This window comes from Corylus avellana, chromosome 4 (genome assembly GCF_965113065.1).
Source record: "Corylus avellana chromosome 4, dhCorAvel1.hap1.2, whole genome shotgun sequence".
NCBI lineage: Eukaryota > Viridiplantae > Streptophyta > Magnoliopsida > Fagales > Betulaceae > Corylus > Corylus avellana.
The window spans coordinates 22,419,369-22,441,159 of NC_142493.1; the positions used below are offsets into that span (position 1 = coordinate 22,419,369).

General features: G+C 36.7%; 3 protein-coding genes and 1 pseudogene across 3 annotated transcripts; all 4 read left to right on the top strand.

Annotated features, from left to right (window-relative positions):
* The first annotated feature begins 593 nt into the window (after positions 1-593).
* Positions 594-14,382, top strand: LOC148586464 (protein FAR1-RELATED SEQUENCE 6-like; annotated as a pseudogene).
* Positions 8,410-9,408, top strand: LOC148586465 (uncharacterized). The gene has a single exon (XM_088515205.1). It carries the CDS (start codon positions 8,410-8,412, stop codon positions 9,406-9,408), a length of 999 nt encoding a protein of 332 aa, XP_088371331.1.
* Positions 14,383-15,005: 623 nt separating the features above from the next.
* Positions 15,006-15,440, top strand: LOC132178227 (uncharacterized). Its single transcript, XM_059590675.2, has one exon. It carries the CDS (start codon positions 15,006-15,008, stop codon positions 15,438-15,440), a length of 435 nt encoding a protein of 144 aa, XP_059446658.2.
* Positions 15,441-16,927: 1,487 nt separating this feature from the next.
* URH2 (uridine-ribohydrolase 2) lies at positions 16,928-21,539 on the top strand. The gene is made up of 9 exons (XM_059590175.2): positions 16,928-17,098; positions 17,603-17,718; positions 17,900-17,959; positions 18,583-18,768; positions 18,851-18,955; positions 19,438-19,534; positions 20,300-20,407; positions 20,668-20,803; positions 21,117-21,539. Exons 1-9 carry the CDS (start codon positions 17,050-17,052, stop codon positions 21,223-21,225), a joined length of 966 nt encoding a protein of 321 aa, XP_059446158.1. The 5' UTR covers positions 16,928-17,049; the 3' UTR covers positions 21,226-21,539.
* Positions 21,540-21,791: the final 252 nt, after the last annotated feature.

A 21,791-nucleotide genomic window follows, 5' to 3' on the forward strand; every position in this document is an offset into this window, starting at 1 on the left:
GGTTTGGGTACGGCAGAGGTTTGGATCTGGTATGATTTTTATTTTATTATTTTTATTTTTTTACTATAATATGATTCGTTGAACATTCCTATATGATTTTTTTCCTTCAATATGATGTTGCTATAATTTTATGCTTGTGCTGAGTGGTGAAAAATGGGATTTACTGCAATGTGATTTTGCCTTCTTTTTTTTTTTTTTTTTTTTTGTGTTTCTTCTGTGCATATATGAGATTATCTTTACAATTTTTTGCTGAAAAATGGGATTATCTTTGCAAGTTCAAGTTGAACTCAATGATGATGAACATATGGGTTGGATAACGAATTGAATTTAAAAAAGAAAAAGATTATGGATAATTGAGGTGATTACTTTGCTTAGTGATTAAGCAGATGCTTACGATTTTGGTTCAACTCAAGCACTTGAATGGACAGGTTCTTGGAATTTACATGAATGGATTTCATTTATAAGATATGAAGGGTTAAAAGTATGGAATGATGTTAGGCATGATTACTCCATTTGGACATTTTCTTCTTGACAAATAATTATACTAATTATACGTTTGTAGGATTAATTGGGACTGCCTTTTCTTCTCTTAAATGGACATTTCAAGCTCACGCTTGGACAATGAGGATGAAGTTGAATCTTTGTGTACACATATTCCAAATGATGACACGGATAAAGAAGACATGTTGGTGCTTTATTCGGAGGAAGAGTTTGATGATAACGAAGATAATGTTGTATTACCCGAGATGATTGATAGAGATTGTTAGTTTAGGTTTTGGCTCATTCGGTTTACATGTATGGAGTTGAAAATGAGAATGTTTAGGAAGCAGGTTCTAGAGCATGTGCGGACCACCAGAAGCCGGGTCCGGACACAAAAACCAGAAACCATGTTTTGAAGGAGGGGTCCGGACCTCCAGAATCAGGGTCCGGACCCCATTTCCAGAAAGTGTCATATAAGGGGAGGTCCGGACCGCCAGAAGCAGGGTCCGGACCCCATTTCCCGAAAGTTCATTTTATGAGGCCTGTCCGGACCTCAGATTTGCAGGGTCCGGACCTGGCTGACTTATTAGGGTTATTTTCTATTTAAACACGATTTTGCTACATTTATATGTACGTATTTTATTGAGCAAAATCAGGGTGCTTAGAGAGAGAGAATTTGTTCTAGATTATTGTTGAAGAGAAAATACGTGAAGCCAATCGGAGTTCCGGTGAAAGGAAATCTTTTAGAAGAATCGTGCCAGATGTTCTGGAAAGGGCTACTGAGGTAGAAGTCAAGTGGGTCACTTGTCGTGTGCAAGGAAGAGTCAAAGGTTTTGTTATTCTTCTTGTATTCCTTATTCTTTTATATAGTGAATTGATTTCCTGGGTTTGGCTGCCCCGGAGAGGTTTTACATTTAGAGAGTTCTCTAAATGGTTTCCTCTTCGTAACCAAATTTCTGTGTTCTTGATTGCATATTTCATATCAGTATTTGATTGATCTTTTAACTGCTAAGTTAGATCTGCTTTCTGGTTATTTTCTGTAAAACACCTAGACGTGTGAGTAGGTGATAATTGGAGTCGATTTAGAATTTTCAATTGGTATCAGAGCGGGTTCACTCTGTGAAGGAATTTTTTCCTGAGTGTGATCCAAGACTCCATATCAAATGTCTCTTACGGTTGCTCCTAATTCTCTTCCCGTCTTTGACGGAACAAATTATACGCTTTGGAAAATTCGTATGAGAGCTTATTTTAAATCCATAAATGTTTGGCATATTGTTGAATCTGGATGGACACGTCCAGACAAAGCAATAGCTGAATGGACAACAGAAGAAAAAACTAATGCTACTGCGAATGACAAAGCTATAAATGCTATTTACATCTCTGTTTCAAATGAGGAATTTTCTAGAATTTCTAGATGTGAAATAGCTAAGGAAGCTTGGGAAACGTTAGAAATCACACATGAAGGAACTAAGGTTGTTAGAACTTCAAAAATTCAAATGTTGGTTTCTCAGTTTGAGGAGATTAGAATGCAGGAAGATGAAACTTTTGATGAATTCTATTCAAAGCTTAGTGCCATTAGAAACTCTACCATTAATTTGGGAAAGAAAATGGATGATGCTAAAGTAGTGAAAAAAATCTTAAGATCCTTGCCTGAGAGGTTTATTCCCCAAATTGCTGCTATACAACAAAGCAAAGACTTAGACACTATGAGAGTAGAAGAACTTGTAGGTTCCCTTCAGACTTTTGAACTAATTCTACCCAAACTCAAGAAAACTAAAAACATTGCTCTTAAAGCAAAAAATGTTAAAGTCAATTCTTGTGGGTCATCTGCTGAGGATTTTGGGGATGATGAAGAATTTGCCCTGTTTGCTAAAAAATTTAGAAAATTTTTTAGACCCGTGAATGGAAGGTTTAAAAATCGTGACTCAAAAACTCTTGTGAAACCTACAGGTGAGTTTAGAAATAATCCACGTGAAAACTTAGAGAATGATCAGAAAGATAAGTTCACTAGTGGACGAAAATGTCATGAATGTGTGGGTAGGGGTCATATTCAAATTGAATGTGTTAATCTGAAAAAATCCAAAGGTAAAGCTTTCAATGTCACTCAGAGTGATGAATCGGATGATGAAAAATCCGAAGAAGATGTTGAAGGAGGAGTGAATTATTTAGCTTTTACTGCTTCTTATGATAATTATTATTAGACTGTTAACTCACCTCACATGATAAATGAATCTGAAATTGAATCTGATGATGAGGTGGATTTACAAACTGCTTATAATAACTTGTTTGTGGAATGTGATAAATTGAACAAGCTGAATAGGAAAAATCTGAAAAATCTGAAAGAAGCTGAACTTGAGAAAGAAAGATTAATGAAATCTATGGATGAATGTTTAGCTATTCGAAACACTTTGACTTCTGAAAATCTCATGCTGACTGCTAAAGTGAAATTTCTGGAAAAGAACTTGAATGATTCGAATGATCATTTAAAGAAGTTTTCTAGTGATAAATTGAATCAAATGTTAGGAAATCAGAAATATTCACATGATAGGACTGGATTGAGTTTTAATAAACATGTTAATGCATCTTCTTCAAATGTTGCAACCACTTCAAAAATCATGTTTGTGAAACCTAAATTGAAAAATGTGGAAATTGAGAATTCTTGCTTACCTCAAGAAAGTTCAGAAGATGTGACCAAGAAAAATAAATTGAAATTCAAAGTTCCGGTAAGGACTAACTTCATTCCTACTTGTTTTCACTGTGGTGTCAAAGGTCATACTCGACCAAACTGTTTTCAAATTAGGGCTCAACAACCATGGTCTCAGAAGAATTTCCCTAGAATAGATGAACCTGGAATTGGAAATCAACTAAAAGTTTTAACTGCTCAAGTGAAACTTATTAGTGAAAAGTTAGCTGTTTTGTCAAATTCTGTTGATATAAAAGATATGTCTAATTTAATTGACAAAAATGTGCAAGTTCCTCCTCAAAAGGAACAGGTCTGGGTTAAAAAGAAGGATCATCCATGTCTTGTTGCTCATACTGCCTTAAGTGTGCTTAACTCGTGTTTGTGGTTTCTGGATAGTGGTTGTTCAAAACATATGACAGGTGATAAGTCTCTATTCAAAGAGCTTAAAGAAGGCAAATGAGGTGGAAGCATCACTTATGGAGATGGGAGCAAATCGAAGGTGATTGGTTAAGGAATTGTGGAAATTTCTGGTGCCCCTACTCCACAAGAAGTACTGTATGTTGAAGGTCTCCGGGCAAATTTATTGAGCATCAGTCAATTTTGTGACTATGATTTAGTGGTCCAATTTTCCAAGAAAGAATGCAGCATATTTGACTCTCAAGGAAAATGGTTGATGGGAGGAAAGCGCACTGCTGACAATTGCTATTGTCTCTCCTCAAATTCCCAAATAAAATGCAATAAGGCAACCCTGGACACTGGAGAATTGTGGCATCAACGGTTGGGGCATCTAAATTTTCATGATCTGGTCAGAATTTCTAAGACAGAAGCCATAGCTGATCTACCAAAGATTCATCAGGCTGATAAAGGAAAGTGTGGCCCATGCCAATTGGGGAAACAAACTAGAACTCCTCACAAAAAGATCTCAGGTATTGTTACCTCTCGAAACTTAGAGCTTCTTCACATGGATCTCATGGGCCCTACACGGACAGCTAGTTTGGGAGGCAAGAAATACATTATGGTGATCGTTGATGACTTCTCTCGATATACATGGGTAATTCTGTTAAGAGAAAAATCTGAAGCCTTTGCACAAGCTCAGATCTTGTTTCAAAAAATCCAAAATGAACAAGACTGTCTCATCAAGCGGATCCGAAGCGATCATGGCAGAGAATTCGAGAATTCAAGTTTTGAAGATTATTGTGCTCAGCAAGGTATCAAACAAGAATTCTCATCCCCCATAACTCCTCAACAAAATGGAGTAGTTGAACGGAAAAATCGAGTCATACAAGAAATGGCTAGAGTTATGATACATGCTAAGGATTTGGCACAACATTTTTGGGGAGAAGCAATCCATACAGCATGCCATATTGTTAATCGAGTTTTTCTCAGACCTACAACTACCAAGACACCATATGAGCTATGGCGAGGAAAGAAACCCACTGTCAAATATTTTAGGGTGTTCGGAAGTACCTGTTACATTCTTCGTGATAGAGAAAACTTGGGGAAGGTTGATGCAAAGAGTGACGAAGGAATTTTTCTTGGATACTCTAATACAAGTCGAGCTAGTCGTGTGTATAACAAAAGAACCAAGACAGTAATGGAATCAGTAAATGTTGTCATCGATGATGAAACTACCAATGACCATTTTTCAGAAGAAGAGCCTCAGGTTGAGGGGGAGCAAGTTGATATGTCTGATAAAACTCATGAACCTCTTAGTCCGAACAGCTCAGCAGTCCATACTCCAATAGCTTCAGATACTGAAGACATGACTCCTTCAGCAGTTCCACATGTGATCTCTCATGCACCATCTTCCAGAGTCAAACTTAATCATCCTAGAGAAAATTTGCTGGGAAATGTTAATGAAGGGTTACGACTGCGAAACAGGGTGGTCAATCAAGTTACTTACTCTTGTTATCTCTCTCAGTTTGAGCCAAAGAAGGTTAATGCGGCATTAGAAGATGAGAGTTGGGTGGTAGCTATGCATGATGAACTCAATTAGTTTGTTAGGAATGATGTTTGGAATTTGGTTCCAAAGCCAAAAGATCAGAATATCATTGGCACTAAATGGATCTTCAAGAATAAATCTGACGAGCATGGTACAGTGATAAGAAACAAAGCTCGATTGGTTGCTCAAGGATACACTCAAGTTGAAGGAGTGGATTTTGATGAGACGTTCGCACCAGTAGCCAGATTGGAATCTATCAGAATCTTGTTGAGCATCTTATGTCATCTCCAGATCAAATTGTATCAGATGGACGTTAAGAGTGCTTTTCTTAATGGCATTCTTCAAGAAGAAGTATATGTAGCTCAGCCAAAAGGGTTTCAGGATCCAACTTATCCAGATCATGTTTACAAACTGAAAAAGGCGCTTTATGGATTGAAACAAGCTCCGAGAGCTTGGTATGAACGTCTGACAACATATCTTCTTGCACATGGTTTCATCCGAGGACAGGCTGACCGTACATTGTTCATCCGTAGGAAAGGCAGTCAACTTCTCATTGTCCAAATTTATGTAGATGATATTATCTTTGGCTCTACAGTTGACTCACAGGCTCATCAATTTTCTACAGAAATGAAACAAGAGTTTGAAATGAGTATGATTGGTGAATTAACCTATTTTCTAGGTTTTCAAGTTCAACAATCCAACAAAGGTATCTTTGTGTCTCAACCAAAGTATGCCAAAGATCTTGTAAAGAGATTTGGGTTGGATGGAAAAAGTCATGCTCGCACACCCATGAGTACGAGTATTAAGCTGAGTGCAGATGAGGCTGGGAAATCCGTTGACCAAACCTTATACAGAAGTATGATCGGTTGTCTCCTTTATCTTACAGCTAGTCGACCAGATATATCTTTCAGTGTGGGTGTATGTGCTCGATTCCAAGCTAATCCAAAGGAATCCCATTTGACAGCTGTTAAACGGATTCTCAGGTATGTAAATGGCACGATCAATTTTGGAATTTATTTCTCTACTAATACAAATCTTGAACTTGCAGGATATTCTGATGCTGATTGGGCTGTAAATGCTGATGATCGGAAGAGTACATCAGGCGGATGTTTTTATGTGGGAACGAATTTGGTTGCTTGGATGAGTAAGAAACAAAACTCCATCTCTCTTTCTACTACTGAGGCCGAATATATAGCTGCTGGGAGTTGCTGTACACAGCTCATCTGGATGAAGCAACTTCTTCCGGACTATGGATTTGATCAAGGAAAAATGATTGTCTACTGTGACAATACAAGTGCCATGAACATCTCAAAGAATCCAGTTCAACATTCACGCACGAAACACATTGACATTCGTCATCATTTCATTCGTGATTTGGTCGAGACTCAGGTGGTATCTCTTGAATTTATGCCTACTGAACACCAATTAGCTGACCTGTTTACAAAACCCCTAGATGGATCTAGGTTTGAGTATCTCAGGAATGCTATTGGTGTATGCGATCTCTCATGATTGGATACATAGAACATGCCTAGAAATTGCACATATTGATATTTGTCTATAGCTGTTCTAGGGCAATTTTTTTATTGTTTTTTTTATTTTTTTATTTTTTTTTTCCTTTTTTCTTTTTTTTTTTCGTCGTTACTTTGTTTATTTTTAGCCTGTTTTTAATTGTTGGATACTCAGTTTCTCATGTCTTGTGCTCAAATGAATCTTTTACATATGAGTGGGGTAAATATTTCTGCAATTTACATCTATTGCTCCAAATGTTTATGATATACCTTGTTTCTTTGAGGACTGTTAAAGGAGTAAGAGTTAGTTATTCTCATGTTCAGAATTGTGCACCTTTTACCCCCATTAGGTTTAGATTTTTGTTATGTGTTTGGGAATTTGGAGCCAACATTTTGCTTGGAAGATAGGTAATGTCAATTCTATCCACTTGACCAACCCGTTAGTTGAACCTAGCTCCTAAAAATTCCAACATTTTTCCAAAAAAAAAAAAAGAAAAAAAAAAGGGGGGCATAAAATAAGCTCAAATGACTTCGTTTTGCTTCTGTCTGTCCCTAAAAAAAGAATCAGTGATCAAATTCATTGCGGAAATAGATGATTACTAAAGGACATGGTGAAAGTAAATGATTAGTCTCAGGGGGAGTGTATCGGATGAGGGAATCTAGGTCCTAAACAATATAAGGTTTTACTGTGGTTTGAATCAGACTGTTTGTCTTCCTTTACAAAATGTCTGCCTAGATTTACCTTCATTGATGAAATCTGATTTAATGGGAGTTTTCACACACTACACCATCACATGAGATTTCTGATAATTGCTTACTTGACCGAATTCACAGAATAAGGTTGTGTCGTGCATTTGGTACATTTATAGTGTAAGTGCAATTTTGTTTACCACTCCGAAATGTTCAGATTTCATTAGAACACACATGGGTTATTAGGTATCTAAACAAGTTCTGTTTAGTTTCTGTTTTTTTTAATAAAAAAAAAAATTGAATTAATTAATTAATTAATTAATTTTCTATTATTTTTTTTGGTTTTCGCTTATTATTGCGGTTCGGTCGATACACTGCATTGGGTGTATCGACAGAACCATTTTTTTTCTCAATTTTTTTTCTTCTTTCTTTGTGGTCTTCCTTTTATTCCTCTGTGTGTCCATCTCTTCCACCTACATTCAACGTTCAACAATCCACGGTATGTTTATTTCTCCTTGTATTTTTTTCAGTTTTTGTGTTCTCAAATCAAAATTTCGGATGGACATGTTTGGGTTTGAAGTTGATACTCCGAATTGCTGTTGTGGTTGATTGAATTTGATTTTCCTTCTCTCTCACATAATTGTTCCCAAATACACTTTCTATTATGTATTTAGGACTCGGTTTCTCTTATTGGTATATGTTTATCCATGCTCATATCTATATGCCTATAACGTGTTTGATAAAATGCCTCAAAGAATCAAATTTGCATGTGTGCTCCATTTTTTTCAATCACATTGATCTACTTCACTGTTATTGGCCTTTCAATATTGATTGGCATGGCACTAGGAACGTTTTGTGTAAAATTCATGGATTTTTTTTCATGCTATATTCAATACTTCAATGCCTATAAAACTGTTCACTAGAATGACTCAATGAAGTACTGTTGCATTGATCTGCATTTTTTTCCTCATGCACTCAGTAATTTGTGTTGTGTTAAATTTGCGTCATCTAGGTATTGTGCATTTGTCTCATTTATGGGCTCCATCTTCTAGTACTGTGTGATATAAATTTGCCATATAATTTTTTTTTGGGTGTCAATGTAGAAAATGGTGTATCCAATTTCAGAATCTACACAAAGGAGAAAGCGCACTCGAGAAGAAAAATCAGTTTTACAAGATAAGATCTTGACCCGCAAAATTGTGATCGAGCGTGGAGTGGAACAAAATGATCTTACAGTGGAACCGTTCCGATTCATTCATGACATCTTCCAGGAAAATCATTGGACCTCATTGTTTGTTCCTGTGAGTGCCTACACTCGTTTAGTTCGGGAATTCTACTACAACATTGACGATATTGACTTGGTTGGTCCACCGTCATTCAAGACCAAGGTCTCTGGGAAAACTCTCAATATCACTACTGAGCTGATCAGTGAAGTTACTGGGATCCCACTGACGAATGAGAAGCCGCTTCCATTTCTGGACGATGATCCACAACCAACAAAAGCTGAAATCATGGCGGTTCTTAATCCAAGTCAGCAGCTTGTATGGGATGAAGACCTGAAAAAACTTCCGATTGGCTATATACGGGCTCCAGAGAGGTTGTTAACTCGGATTGTACTGCAGAATATTTGGCCAATTTCTCGACATAGTCATGTGACTATCGAACGAGCAATGATGATTTATGGCATCATTACTCGTGCTGAGTTTTGTTTATGCACTCATTTAGTACTGACAATGATCGAGCTTCATGAAGATCATTCTATTGCATTACCTTATGGCGGTCTCATTACGAAGATTCTGCACGCCACTTTGCCAAAAATTGCTGCAAATGAACATATGGAAGCTCCTGAAGGTTCCTTTGGAAAATCAACTGTGATGAAGTCAAATGCCCAACTTCGACTTCACGCTCCAGCTGCGCAGGCGCCTCCACTTGCTCAAGAGTCTACAGCTGCGTCCTCCTCGGGATCATTAGACATGTCAGGTCAATTAACTAAAATAATTGACTTACTTCAAACTCAAGGCCGAAGCATTGAAGCCATCAACACTCGCCTAACGAATTTGGAGAAAGATGTAAAGTCCATCAAGGAAAGCCTTTGGCAAGAATAATTTTTCCCTCCTGTTTTGGTTGGTTTCTGGCAAGACTATTTTTTTTGTTGTTGTTGTCTGGTTAAAACTTGGTTGTTGGGTTTCTTATTTACAACTCTAGTTTTTTTTTGCTTCCTTTGTCCTTCCGAGACAAAAAGGGGGAGTTATTTTGATGTGTCATTTTCATTACTACAATTATTTTTGTTCCTGAATGGCCAAAGGGGGAGTTTGTTAGTTTAGGTTTTGGCTCATTCGGTTTACATGTATGGAGTTGAAAATGAGAATGTTTAGGAAGCAGCTTCTAGAGCATGTCCGGACCACCAGAAGCCGGGTCCGGACACAAAAACCAGAAACCATGTTTTGAAGGAGGGGTCCGGACCTCCAGAATCAGGGTCCGGACCCCATTTCCAGAAAGTGTCGTATAAGGGGAGGTCCGGACCGCCAGAAGCAGGGTTCGGACCCCATTTCCCGAAAGTTCATTTTATGAGGCTTGTCCGGACCTCAGATTTGCAGGGTCCGAACCTGGCTGACTTATTAGGGTTATTTTCTATTTAAACACGATTTTGCTACATTTATATGTACGTATTTTATTGAGCAAAATCAGGGTGCTTAGAGAGAGAGAGAATTTGTTTTAGATTATTGTTGAAGAGAAAATACGTGAAGCCAATCAGAGTTCCAGTGAAAGGAAATCTTTTAGAAGAATCGTGCCAGATGTTCTGGAAAGGGCTACTGAGGTAGAAGTCAAGTGGGTCACTTGTCGTGTGCAAGGAAGAGTCAAAGGTTTTGTTATTCTTCTTGTATTCCTTATTCTTCTATATAGTGAATTGATTTCCTGGGTTTGGCTTCCCCGGAGAGGTTTTACATTTAGAGAGTTCTCTAAATGGTTTCCTCTTCGTAACCAAATTTCTGTGTTCTTGATTGCATATTTCATATCAGTATTTGATTGATCTTTTAACTGCTAAGTTAGATCTGCTTTCTGGTTATTTTCTGTAAAACACCTAGACGTGTGAGTAGGTGATAATTGGAGTCGATTTAGAATTTTCAGAGATGATGAAGTTGAAGAACCACAAAAGTCAATGACATTTAGTTCACATGAAAAAGTAATCTCATATTATAAGAAGTATGCTAAGCAAGTTGGCTTTGGTGTGTTAAAAAGAATGATTAAAAAGTCACCAGATGGTCACCCAAATTATATGATCCTTACTTGCCTTCGTGATGGCTCAAAGTGGTGCAGAAAAAGTAATGCTTCCAAAGCAACACCAACAACTAATAGAACTGGGTGTAAGGCCAGGATTTGTGCAAATTTATGGGATGATGAGACGTGGTATTTGAGTAAAGTAGTGATTGAGCATAACCATCATTTATGCCCAAAAAAAGCAAGGTTTTTAAGGTGTTTTAAGACCATTCATGATGCTACAAAAAGAAGGCTTGATCTTAATGATAGATCTGAAATATGTTTAAATAAGAATTTTAACTCATTAGTTGTTGAAATGTGGGGGTTTGAGAATGTTCCCTTTGGGGAGAAAGATTGTTGAAATTTTATTGCCAAGGCAAAAAAGTTTCGGCTTGGCAAAGGAGGTGGTCAAGCACTTTGTGATTATTTCAGAAGAATGCAAGACATAAATAATGACTTCTATTATGTGATGGACATAGATGATGATGTTAGGTTGCGAAATGTGTTTTGGGCTGTTGCATGAAGTAGGGCAGCGCATGAATTCTTTGGGGTTGTCATTACATTTGACACGACCTACTTGACAAATGGGTATGACATGCCATTTGCTCCTTTCGTAGGAGTGAATCATTATGGCCAGTCAATACTTTTTGGGGCAGGACTACTATTAAACGAGGATACAGACACATTTGTTTGGTTGTTTGAGTTGTGGTTGAAGTGCATGAAGTACCGTGCTCCAAGTGCAATTTTAACGGATCAGGCTAGGGCAATGAAAAATGCAATTGCTGGAGTTTTTCCAAGAACTCGACATAGATATTGTCTATGGCACATTATGAGAAAATTTTCTGAAAAAGTTTGGTGCACATGATCATTACGAAGACATTAAGAGTGCCTTAAATACTTGTGTGTATGATTCTTTTAACGTTGATGAATTTGAGGAAAATTGGAAAAAATTAATTTAGAGTTATCAGCTTCATAATAACTCGTGGTTGAATGGATTATATAGTGAACGGACTTTTTGGGCGCCAATATATATGAAAGATACATTTTGGGTGGGAATGACTACAACGCAGCAGAGTGAAAGCATGAATACCTTTTTTGATGATTACGTGCATTCATAAACCACACTAAAGGAATTTGTTGATCCGTTTGATAATGCTTTGAGAAAAATGGTTGAGAATGAGGCGCGTTCTGATTTCGATTGTTGTAATCGCACAATTCCATGTGCAACCAACCTATCTTTAGAGAAACAATTTCAATATGTTTACACAAACGCAAAGTTCAAAGAAGTTCACGAACAATTTGCGACAAGTGTGCATTGTAACAATTCTCTTCTTAAAAGTGAAGGTGCAATTTCTACCTATCAAGTGGTTGAAACTTGTCAACCTTATGAAAACCACATGACCGACAAAACATTTATTGTTTTCTTCAATGAAGACAAATTTGAAGTGAAGTGCACTTGTGCAAACTTTGAATTCGGAGGTATCATATGCAAGCATTCTATTTCGATTCTAGTGACAAAGAAAGTTACAATGTTGCCACCAAAATATATTCTTGACAGATGGAGGAAGGATATAAAACGAAAATATACTTTGATTAAGAGTAGTAATGATGTGTTTGTGAGTAGCTCTAGTGCCCAAAGATATGACAAAATGTTCGTGAAATTTGAAGAATTAGCATCGCTTACATTAGAAAGTGTGGAATATTCCATGGAAGTGATGAAAAATCTTGATATGTTAAATGAGAAATATCGTGCCTTAAAGTCTAGAAATGTGCTTTCTCCTATTAAGATTAAACGTCTAGGGAGACCACGGTTACTAAGAACGGTACCTGCTATAGAGAAAGTATCCAAAAAATCACAAGGTAAGATGGTGCCTATTGTAAAGAAAGCGGCCAACAAATCTTAATTAGAAAAGAAGGCATTAAGCAGCAATAATGTCAAAAAGAAAGGACAAAGAAATAAGGTTCATAATTTTTTTTCTTTTTACTTGCAAAATCAATCATTGCTTAACTGTACACTTTACACAAATATTTATTAACTGTAGAATTCCAAAGCAAAGCAAGATGATGTGAAAACTTGCCAACCTTCATTGCCTCCTACAACTGGTGATTAGCATGACCAGTTCATCAACACTCGGGTGATTTACTGAAATATGACGATTTCACATGTGTTTAATTATGATTTTGCATTTATTTAAATTTGTTAATGTGTGCGTTAGGTGGATCCAACCAATGAGTTCTCAAAATTAGTCAGCCAACACAAGTATGAAGAAGCTTTTGATGCAGCCTTGCGAATAAGTGATGTGTCTATTGTATACTCATTATGCTCTCAGGTTTACAAATTTATCACTACGTTATGTTACTTATGGAAGTATACTCGCTGCAACCATTTGTTATTGATGTTTCTTTTTTTAGGTTGATCTACGGTGTATCTTATCTATAGATCCTCTTCCTTTGAGCCAATTAGTATTGCTTTACCTTTTGCGGCATCTAACATATGGTATCAATGACAACATTCCCCAAAAAAAATGGTTGGATGATAGACGTTGCAAATGCCATAATCCCAACAGACCCAATGATTGCAGTGCATGTGCAGCCAATCCTCAATGAAGTTTATGGCTTTCTCAACCATCAACAATACTTGCCTACAATTACTAGTGATGAGCTCTCAAGTATCCATCGTCTGATACATGTAATTTGTTCCAAGATCATGTAATATGCCAATAACTTATTGGTGAGGGTGTTTCTCTTTTTGGGTTGAGGTTGTTTCATCCATGAGTTTAGTTTTATTTTTGTAATGAAGGAAAACATTTGTCATTTTGGCTTATGTAGTTATTGTTGGTTCATTTGTTCTATCAGAAAGTGGGTTCTATGAATGATTTGCCCAATTGTTATGTTCTGCACAATGGAGGATCTCAATTAACGTTTGAGACTTTCATGTTTTGTGTTTATAGAGTAAGTCCTTATCTGATGGTGGAAACGGAGTGAAAAGAAACTTTTGTTCATGTCTGTAAGTTGAAGCCTCTGCCATATCTGATGGTAGAAATCAATTCTTCAAATCAACAATAACCATCACAGCATTTGCAACCTTTTTTGTTTGTTTGTTTTTTTTTTTTTTTTTTTTTTTTTTATCTGCAACCTTTTGAATCTTGTGGACATTCAAACCAACAAATCCAAAATGGATTTATAATGCCATTTGTTCTGCTAAACCAGAAGAAATTATGATACCATATGATTATGGGAAAATTTTTAAAGCAATCAAAGGAAATGGTAGGCCAAAAATCAAACCATCACCCCTAATTCGGCCCTTCCACACCGAAATCCCCAAAAGTAATAACATCCCAAAGTCAATTCTTCAAATCAGCAATAACCATCATACTATCCAACTACCATTAAAAAAAAAAAAAACCCAAAACGGAAAGCACCCAAAACAGAAAACACCAAACAGACAAAGAAAGAACCCAAAATGGAAAACACCAAAACGGAAACCAGCCGAAGCCAAACTGTCGGCGTCTTCTAGGCAAAACCCCCGCTGGGACCCAAAAAAATGTCGTTACTGGAGCCAAGTTTCCTGCGTCTTCTAGGCAAAAACCCCCGCCGGGGCCCAAACCAACGCCGTTACCGGATCCAAGCCGATGACATCTTCTGAGCAAAACTTCCGCCGGACCCAAACCACCGCCGCTTTCAAACCCAGTCAACCAACACCGATGAGAGCTCAAAGAGGGAGAAACAGAGAGAGAGAGCGTCTAAGAGAGGGAGAAAATGGCGAGAGGGAGAAATGGAGTGAAGAGGAGAAAAATGAAGAAACAAAAAGTTTTAGCTGACAGTGGAGAGAGAAGGTGCTATTGGAAGGGAAAAAGACAAAAAAAAAAAAAATTGATGCCACATAGAAATTTATGGCTAACAGATTGCATTTTTAATGAGGTGAAGCATTTCTCCATCTTATAAGGCTGAAAGTTCATGACGGATGGGAGACATGCCAATCTGGTAGGGTATATAGAGCTTGAAAATGGCCAATTCGGGTAAAAACTTCATGTGACGAGCATGTCACAATCTTTTGCTTACTAGAGATAATCTCGTTCAGAGGAAAATTGTTGATGATCCAAAATGTTCCATATGTGGGCTTGAAGCTAAGACTATTTTTCATATACTCTGGGCTTGTCCATTGTCGATGGATGTGTGGAGTGTGGGGCTACGGCTATTCCAAAAATTAGTCCCCCCACCTTTTGATTTTTTGCTATTGGCGGAGGGTATTTTTCAGAAAAGCCAGGAAGAAGAATTCACCATTTTTGTGGAAATAGCGAGGAAAATCTAGTTTCGCAAGAATAGGTGGATCCATGAGGGTCTGTTCACACCCCCAAATGAAGTAAGCGGATCGGCACATGCGGCAGTGGAGGATTTTAAAAGGTGTAATGCACCACAAAATGAGGAAGAAGTCAACCAAGAGATGGAAATCAAAAAGTGGACGAGACCTCCTCAGGGGTGGTACAAGATCAATTGTGATGCGGCTGTGGATGGAAAAAATGGGAGGATGGGGGTAGGATTAATCCTCATAGATCATGACGGAGGGGTCCTTGCCACTGGGAGTTTTACGAAAAAGGGCTGGCTAGATCCGACTACTGCAGAAGCGATGGCCATAGTAAGAGCAGCCCAGTTCTGCAAAGAAATGGATGTGAGCAACGTCATTATAGAGGGAGATGCACAGACAATTATACAGACGCTACAGAATGGGAATCAAAATGGAAGCAGGTATGGACAGCTCGTAGAGGATGCAAAACTAATTTTAACCTCTTTGATGAATTGGAAACCCAATTATGTACGTCAGAATGTAAATGGTGCAACCCATATACTTTTGCTAAAATGGCAACTAGACATATCATAGATTGTGTATGGAGGAATGAGATACTTGATTGTATCTGTGATATTGTTCAAATGGAGTAAATTGCTTTAGCTTGATTTTGATAAATGAGAAGTGAATTATTATTTTCAAAAAAAACAATCAATCTTGTCTTTGTCCTTAAATTGGTCATCAATTGTAAAGATTTTACAGTCAAATTAAATTTGATCCAACTATTATCTATAAACCAAATATCCAATAGTAAAGAGTTGTATGATAAAACCTATTTTAGAACATTCATTATTATATTAAAATTATAAAAATAAATATAATTATGAAAAGTAATGCTACATATACTTTCACTTCTCTATGCCAATTTCTTTCACTCATAGGTGGATTTTAAGACCGTAGACCACCATCCAACAATTATGAGTAGTTGGTTACAAATGTATATAAAAAGTATAAAAATGGAGTTCACTTCATTAATGAGAGGTCACTTCTCACTCAATCGCTCTTCATCTAGTGGAAAATGATCATCTCTATTTTAAATCCTCTCTATTTTTTACATTTAGTGTATTTTGAAGGGTAGAGCATTTAATGCACTACTATTATTAAAAATTTTGGACAACACTACACTTCAAAATACACTAAATAAAAGAAATTGAGGGAATTTGAAATGGAGAGGATCATTTTCCTCATCTGGTGAGGGGATGCTCTCTTTTTTTTTCTTCAGGTTTTATTTTTTATTTTGTTTTATTTTTTAATTTGGGGATAAAATCATAAATTTATTATGTATTGACTAATCAATTATCTCACATGTCAATCCCGTGATTGGTTACGATGTGTATTGACTGAGGTATTCATCTAAAATAGATACCATTTTGAACACATGGTTACTTCGTGTAACGTCTCCAAAACAAACCTTTGACTATTTTGGTAGGGTTAATGAAAATTCTTCGTATTGAGTTAACTGGTAACTAACTGAAGGATCGCCTGTCTAATGTTTTCTGAGTAAATGTAACGGAATGTGAAAATGGCATATCTGAGATATTTAATAATCGACTGGAAATCACACCTCATAAAACCGAGATTACTAGTTCGAATCTTTCTCACCAATTTCTCTTCTCTTGTGTGGACATGTCACATAATAATAATAATAATAATAAAACCATTAAATCTACTTAACACAATTAAAATAAGGGATGAAAAAAGCAGGGGAATGTTTATAAATGCGGGTTTATACACCACTGGCCACCTGAAATGCCTTACATCTGGTATAGTTGATGAGGTTCATTCCATTTGTGGCGCTTTGAATATACGTGTTTGATGGGTTCCAGCCAGAGATATGAATAATCAAGTAATATTTCACTGAAATAGAAAGATAATAAAGAGAGTTATTCTTCGTTGTACCATTTTCATTACCTGAATTGGATATTGTTTTTAGGCGAACAATTAGAATTGCCCTTTTATAATATTAAATTTCTTTAAAAATATTTTAATATTGACATCATATACACCTTTCCAGCACCTTAAAATCTTTGACGATGCGATTTCCAACTACCGATCACTTTCCCAGTACATATACATACCCCCAGAATAAATTACGATCGATCAGTGAATCCGCAGTAGTACTACCCAGTTCGGATCATACGTCATGGCAGCTCAACCAAAGAAGATCATCATCGACACCGACCCTGGCATTGGTAAGCCAGCTTTTATTTTCCCAATGAATCCCGTTTTCTTTGAACAAATTTCTGGACCTTAGAAAAATCATCTGGGCGTCCGAGATTTCTACGTTTCATGGATTCTTTTGCCTATTTTGATAGCCACGTGATTCAAAGATTTTTTTTCAAAGAAGTCAGGCATGCTCTGTTTCTTTGACTGAGAGAATACAGCAGCCGGAAAATGAATTGGGATTCTAATCAAATCACGGGCTTTTTATCATTTGGAACCCCAGAAAATCAGATGGCTTCATTCAGTTTTCCAATTGGCTAAATGGGTTCCATTCAAATTTATGGTCTTTTGTTTCTGAGAGTACAGTTGTCTGAAATCCTATTAGTTTTTGGACTTTAAACGATATGGTGCCCCAGGAAACGAAATTGCTCCACGCAAATTTGCAATTGGATTAATGTGTTTCATTAGCAATTTATGATCTTTTCTATTTTAATCATTTTTTGTGAAGTTATGTGAATTGGTGATGCATGCAGATGATGCCATGGCCATTTTTCTGGCATTACGGTCGCCAGAGGTGGAGGTGATTGGACTTACAACTATATATGGGAATGTTTATACGACACTGGCCACGAGAAATGCCTTGCATTTGGTATAGTTAATGGGGTTTATTCCATTTGTGGCATTTTGAATCTATACGTGTTATTCTTCATCGTACCATTTAATTAGCTGAATTAGTTTTTTTTTTTTTTTCAGGCGAACTATTTGAATTGCCCTTTTATCTTTCTTTTGCTGGTAACTGTGTTAACTCTTCTCATATGCTTATGATGTAGCTTGAAGTTGCAGGGAGAACTGATATCCCGGTGGCTGAAGGATCTCATGTCACAATTACTGTATGTACAGACTGAAAACATTATCCTATGGAGTAGTGGCTCAGATTTGAATCTTCTGACAATTTCATGACTTCTATCTTTGAGCGGCTTTTCTTTTTCTTATGTGATTGTGTATATTCATTGTAACTATTTTAGTAGTTTAGAAGACCAGTTTGTTCTTGCATCTGGAAAATATGTAGGGAAATCTATTGGGAATGTGTGTTGTCCCATAATACTCTCACTTATATGCCTCATGATGACTGAAAGCATCTATTCGTCTAACTCATACTGCTTTATCACATGTCATCCGTGTCTAGATAGTATTCTAAATGATTACAGTAACATGCCATCCCTTTTCTTTGAAGGATTTGTTTCCGCTTCATTTGTTGCAACAAAAATCATAGTCCGTTGGAAAAATCATTTTAAGTTGGTCACCTCCCTGAAGAAGCTGACTTCAAGTTTACATGACAGCAGCTAAACTTGTTCCAAGCAGAATTTCTATTGTAGATTTTGTATTTTCGGTCACATATTGCAACTCTGCTGCCACTGTTTTTACTCATGAAATATTCAAGTACAAGTAGACAGTGATGTACGACTTGAATTTTCTGGTTCATCAATTCATTTCATCTTTGTTTGTTTGGCAGAAAGGTACAAAACTTCGTATTGCTGATTTTGTCCATGGTGTGGATGGACTTGGCAACCAAAATTTCTCCCCACCAAAAGGAAAGCCAATTGAGCAGTCAGCAGTTGCTTTTCTCATTGAGCAAGCAGCCCTTTATCCTGGGAAAATTACAGTGGTGGCATTGGGCCCACTTACAAATATTGCATTGGTTAGATTTCCTGATGATTTATGTGGTCTCTAATATTGAATATTATCGATTATGTTTCAAATCAGATTACCCATTGGTATAGGCTATTCAACAAGATCCTTCATTTTTAAAGAATATTGGGCAAATTGTTGTTCTTGGTGGTGCTTTTGGGGTAAATGGGAATGTGAACCCAGCTGCAGAGGCCAATGTAAGTTGCTCAAAATCTATGTATTCGGCTCTGATTTCTGAAACTCCAACTCATATAATTATAATGTATGTAGCTCAATGATTTGTTAGACTTGCTTGCCCATCAAAACCCGCAAATGAGGTTATGGTCATGCCAGTTTTATGTGGCTCAAAGTTCTATCTGCCCTACTTAGGAAGAGCAGGAAGGAGAGTGAGTGGATACCTTTGTCTTTGATCTTAGAAATCTTGATCTGATGAGTTACTCTCTTCTTGAACTTATCAAGAGCAGAGACCTTTGTCCTCAGAATCTTAGAAACCTGTTCTTATATGTTACTATCTCCTTGAGCTTATTATCTCAGAAAAATCTTTGGAAGTAAAGTTTATGGGAGCAATCTGTGTCATTTTTATTTGAATAGATCTTTTACCGCTGTCCTTGACTGGTCCCTTCACCCACATGCACCTCCCCCCATCTCTCCCTTTCTAACACTTATATTTGGTGACCAGATTTTTGGCGATCCAGATGCTGCAGATATTGTTTTTACAAGTGGAGCAGATGTGTTAGCTGTGGGAATAAATGTTACTCATCAAGTTGTCTTGTCAGGTACTCTTAGGCAAATTTGTGCTACTCGTTGTTATTCACAATTTTGTATATGAATGAAGATATATCAACCATTTTCTATATATTAGAATCATATCATTGCCTTCTAACTCATATCCTAATAGTTCTGTTCAATGATATGGATTCTATTCCGCAGTTGGTAAATTTAGAGCCTTGTCTTCAATGAGACTGAGAATCCTCCAATTGTTACAATTTTCTATTTCTCTTACTCATTGAAAAAAAGAAGTCTACTTCTTTTATCATTTAGATGAATTTTAGCCTATTGAATTAGGTTCCATCCTATTTTGAAAACCTACTTTGATGATTTTAATAATTATCACCCAGGGTTTCTTTTGTCAATTATTTCATCATCAAACCAATAGCAATCTTGTCATTCTAAGATAGTGAATATTCTCAAAGGTATAGAATTTCTCATAAATGATCTAAAATCGATTGAACTTTCGGGAAAAAAAAATCTTATTCCCACCAATTGGTGCTGCTATAGATTGTATAAAAACATTAAGAAATATGCATCTTTGTTCTTTTGAGAAGTTACATTTCTTATTCAAAAACCATATCCATGACCTTTATCCCAGATGGTTCTCTCTGTTCCCCATACCCTTAACAAAGTAAAAAATATTGTAGCTTTTTTGGTCGAGTTGCCAAATAAAATTTTGAAATAAAAAGTTCAAAATTGTAATTCTTACATGATTCTATTTGTTTTCTTCTTTCACTTTGTGATCTTTCTTCAATTTTGGCACATTATAGATGCTGATAGAGAAAAGTTGGCAAGTTCAGATGGAAAATTTGCTCAGTACTTGTGCAAAATCTTAGAGGTGTACTTCTCTTATCATCGTGATGCATACGGCACAAAAGGTTTGTTTAATTCAAAACATTGAGGAATGGGAATCATTATTTTTTCTTCTTCTTCTTTTTTAATTATAATTATTTATTATTTTAGAACTATATCATAATCATTCTCAATGAGTCCATAAGAAGTGGTCCCATTTGTTTCATCGGGTCCGGGCAGAGACCAAAGGTCTTGAGCGACCAATCCATTTTTAAACGAGTTAATGATGCTGAGAAGTTGGTAGGTTATCATTTACTGACTGATGCTTGTTTTCATCTTGTTGTAGGAGTTTACCTTCATGATCCAGCAGTCTTACTTGCAGCTATTGATCCCTCACTTTTCACTTACACAGAGGGTGTCGTTAGAGTCCAGACCTCAGGCATCACAAGGGGAGTAACAATATTATACAACAAACATAAAAGGTATGACCTTTCTTCCACTTAAATCAGCAGGGATTGAGCTGTGCCTTTTGCAGACCACATGGCTGAAATGATTTAGTGTTTGATTCGTGTTGCATTCGAATGCCATTCTTGTGTAAGATGAAGGGGTGCTGATGTACTCATGGGTCGGATGATTAAAACAGTATTGAGTTAAGATTGTTTCTTGATATCCTGAAATCATTATTACAAATGATAATAAAAGTAAATAAAAGTCATTTTAAAAGAAAAGGAAAATAAGATAAAATCTTCTGAATGCACGGACTCATTTGTTTCTACCTTCTTTGCAATGAACTAGGTTTGGTGAAGAAACTGAATGGACTGATAAACCTACGGTGAAGGTTGCGGTCACCGTTAATGCTCCCGCCGTTGTGAAATTGATCATGGAGCGGCTTATGGACTCCTGAAGTATTCAAAGGAGTGATCAATAATTCAGGAAACTTCATTCAAAAAACAGTCCCCAACCATGTTCATATAGCTATGTTGGGTGCAACTATTTGCCTTTGATTTCAGTTCAGATATATCCCACATCACATTGGTTGAGTACTTGCTGGTTTTCTGTGGTTATATTTCACATAGGGGCATCTGATTTGGTCACTGCCCCAGTATTCATCCATCTATTGGCAACAATAAGATTATAATTTTATTTTTCTTGTAATAATGATCTCCTGCTGATCCAACAACTGTTGAAATTCTACCTCAAGTCCAACTGTTGATTACAGGGATTTCTTGTCGTTGTTAACTATTGGCGTTAATTTCTCGTCGTATGTCATTTGCCCGTACTCGGAGTCGGGAAAATTTTTCCTCGATCGTCGCTTTTTTGTACAGAAAGTAGACTAGAATTTACCAAAACGACGTAAATTAGATGATGTCGCTTAATTTAAACGACGTGCATTTTGACATCGTCTAAATTTAAACGACGTCAATTGATTTACCTTGTTTATATTCAAACGATATCTACTAATTTCGTCGA

Coding starts and splice junctions, on each gene's coding strand:
- LOC148586465 (XM_088515205.1), top strand. CDS start 8,410: ATGGTGTATCCAATTTCAGAATCTACACAAAGGAGAAAGCGCACTCGA.
- LOC132178227 (XM_059590675.2), top strand. CDS start 15,006: ATGGAAATCAAAAAGTGGACGAGACCTCCTCAGGGGTGGTACAAGATC.
- URH2 (XM_059590175.2), top strand. CDS start 17,050: ATGGCAGCTCAACCAAAGAAGATCATCATCGACACCGACCCTGGCATT. Junction 17,099..17,602: donor CGACACCGACCCTGGCATTG/GTAAGCCAGCTT, acceptor TGATGCATGCAG/ATGATGCCATGGCCATTTTT. Junction 18,769..18,850: donor CACTTACAAATATTGCATTG/GTTAGATTTCCT, acceptor CCATTGGTATAG/GCTATTCAACAAGATCCTTC.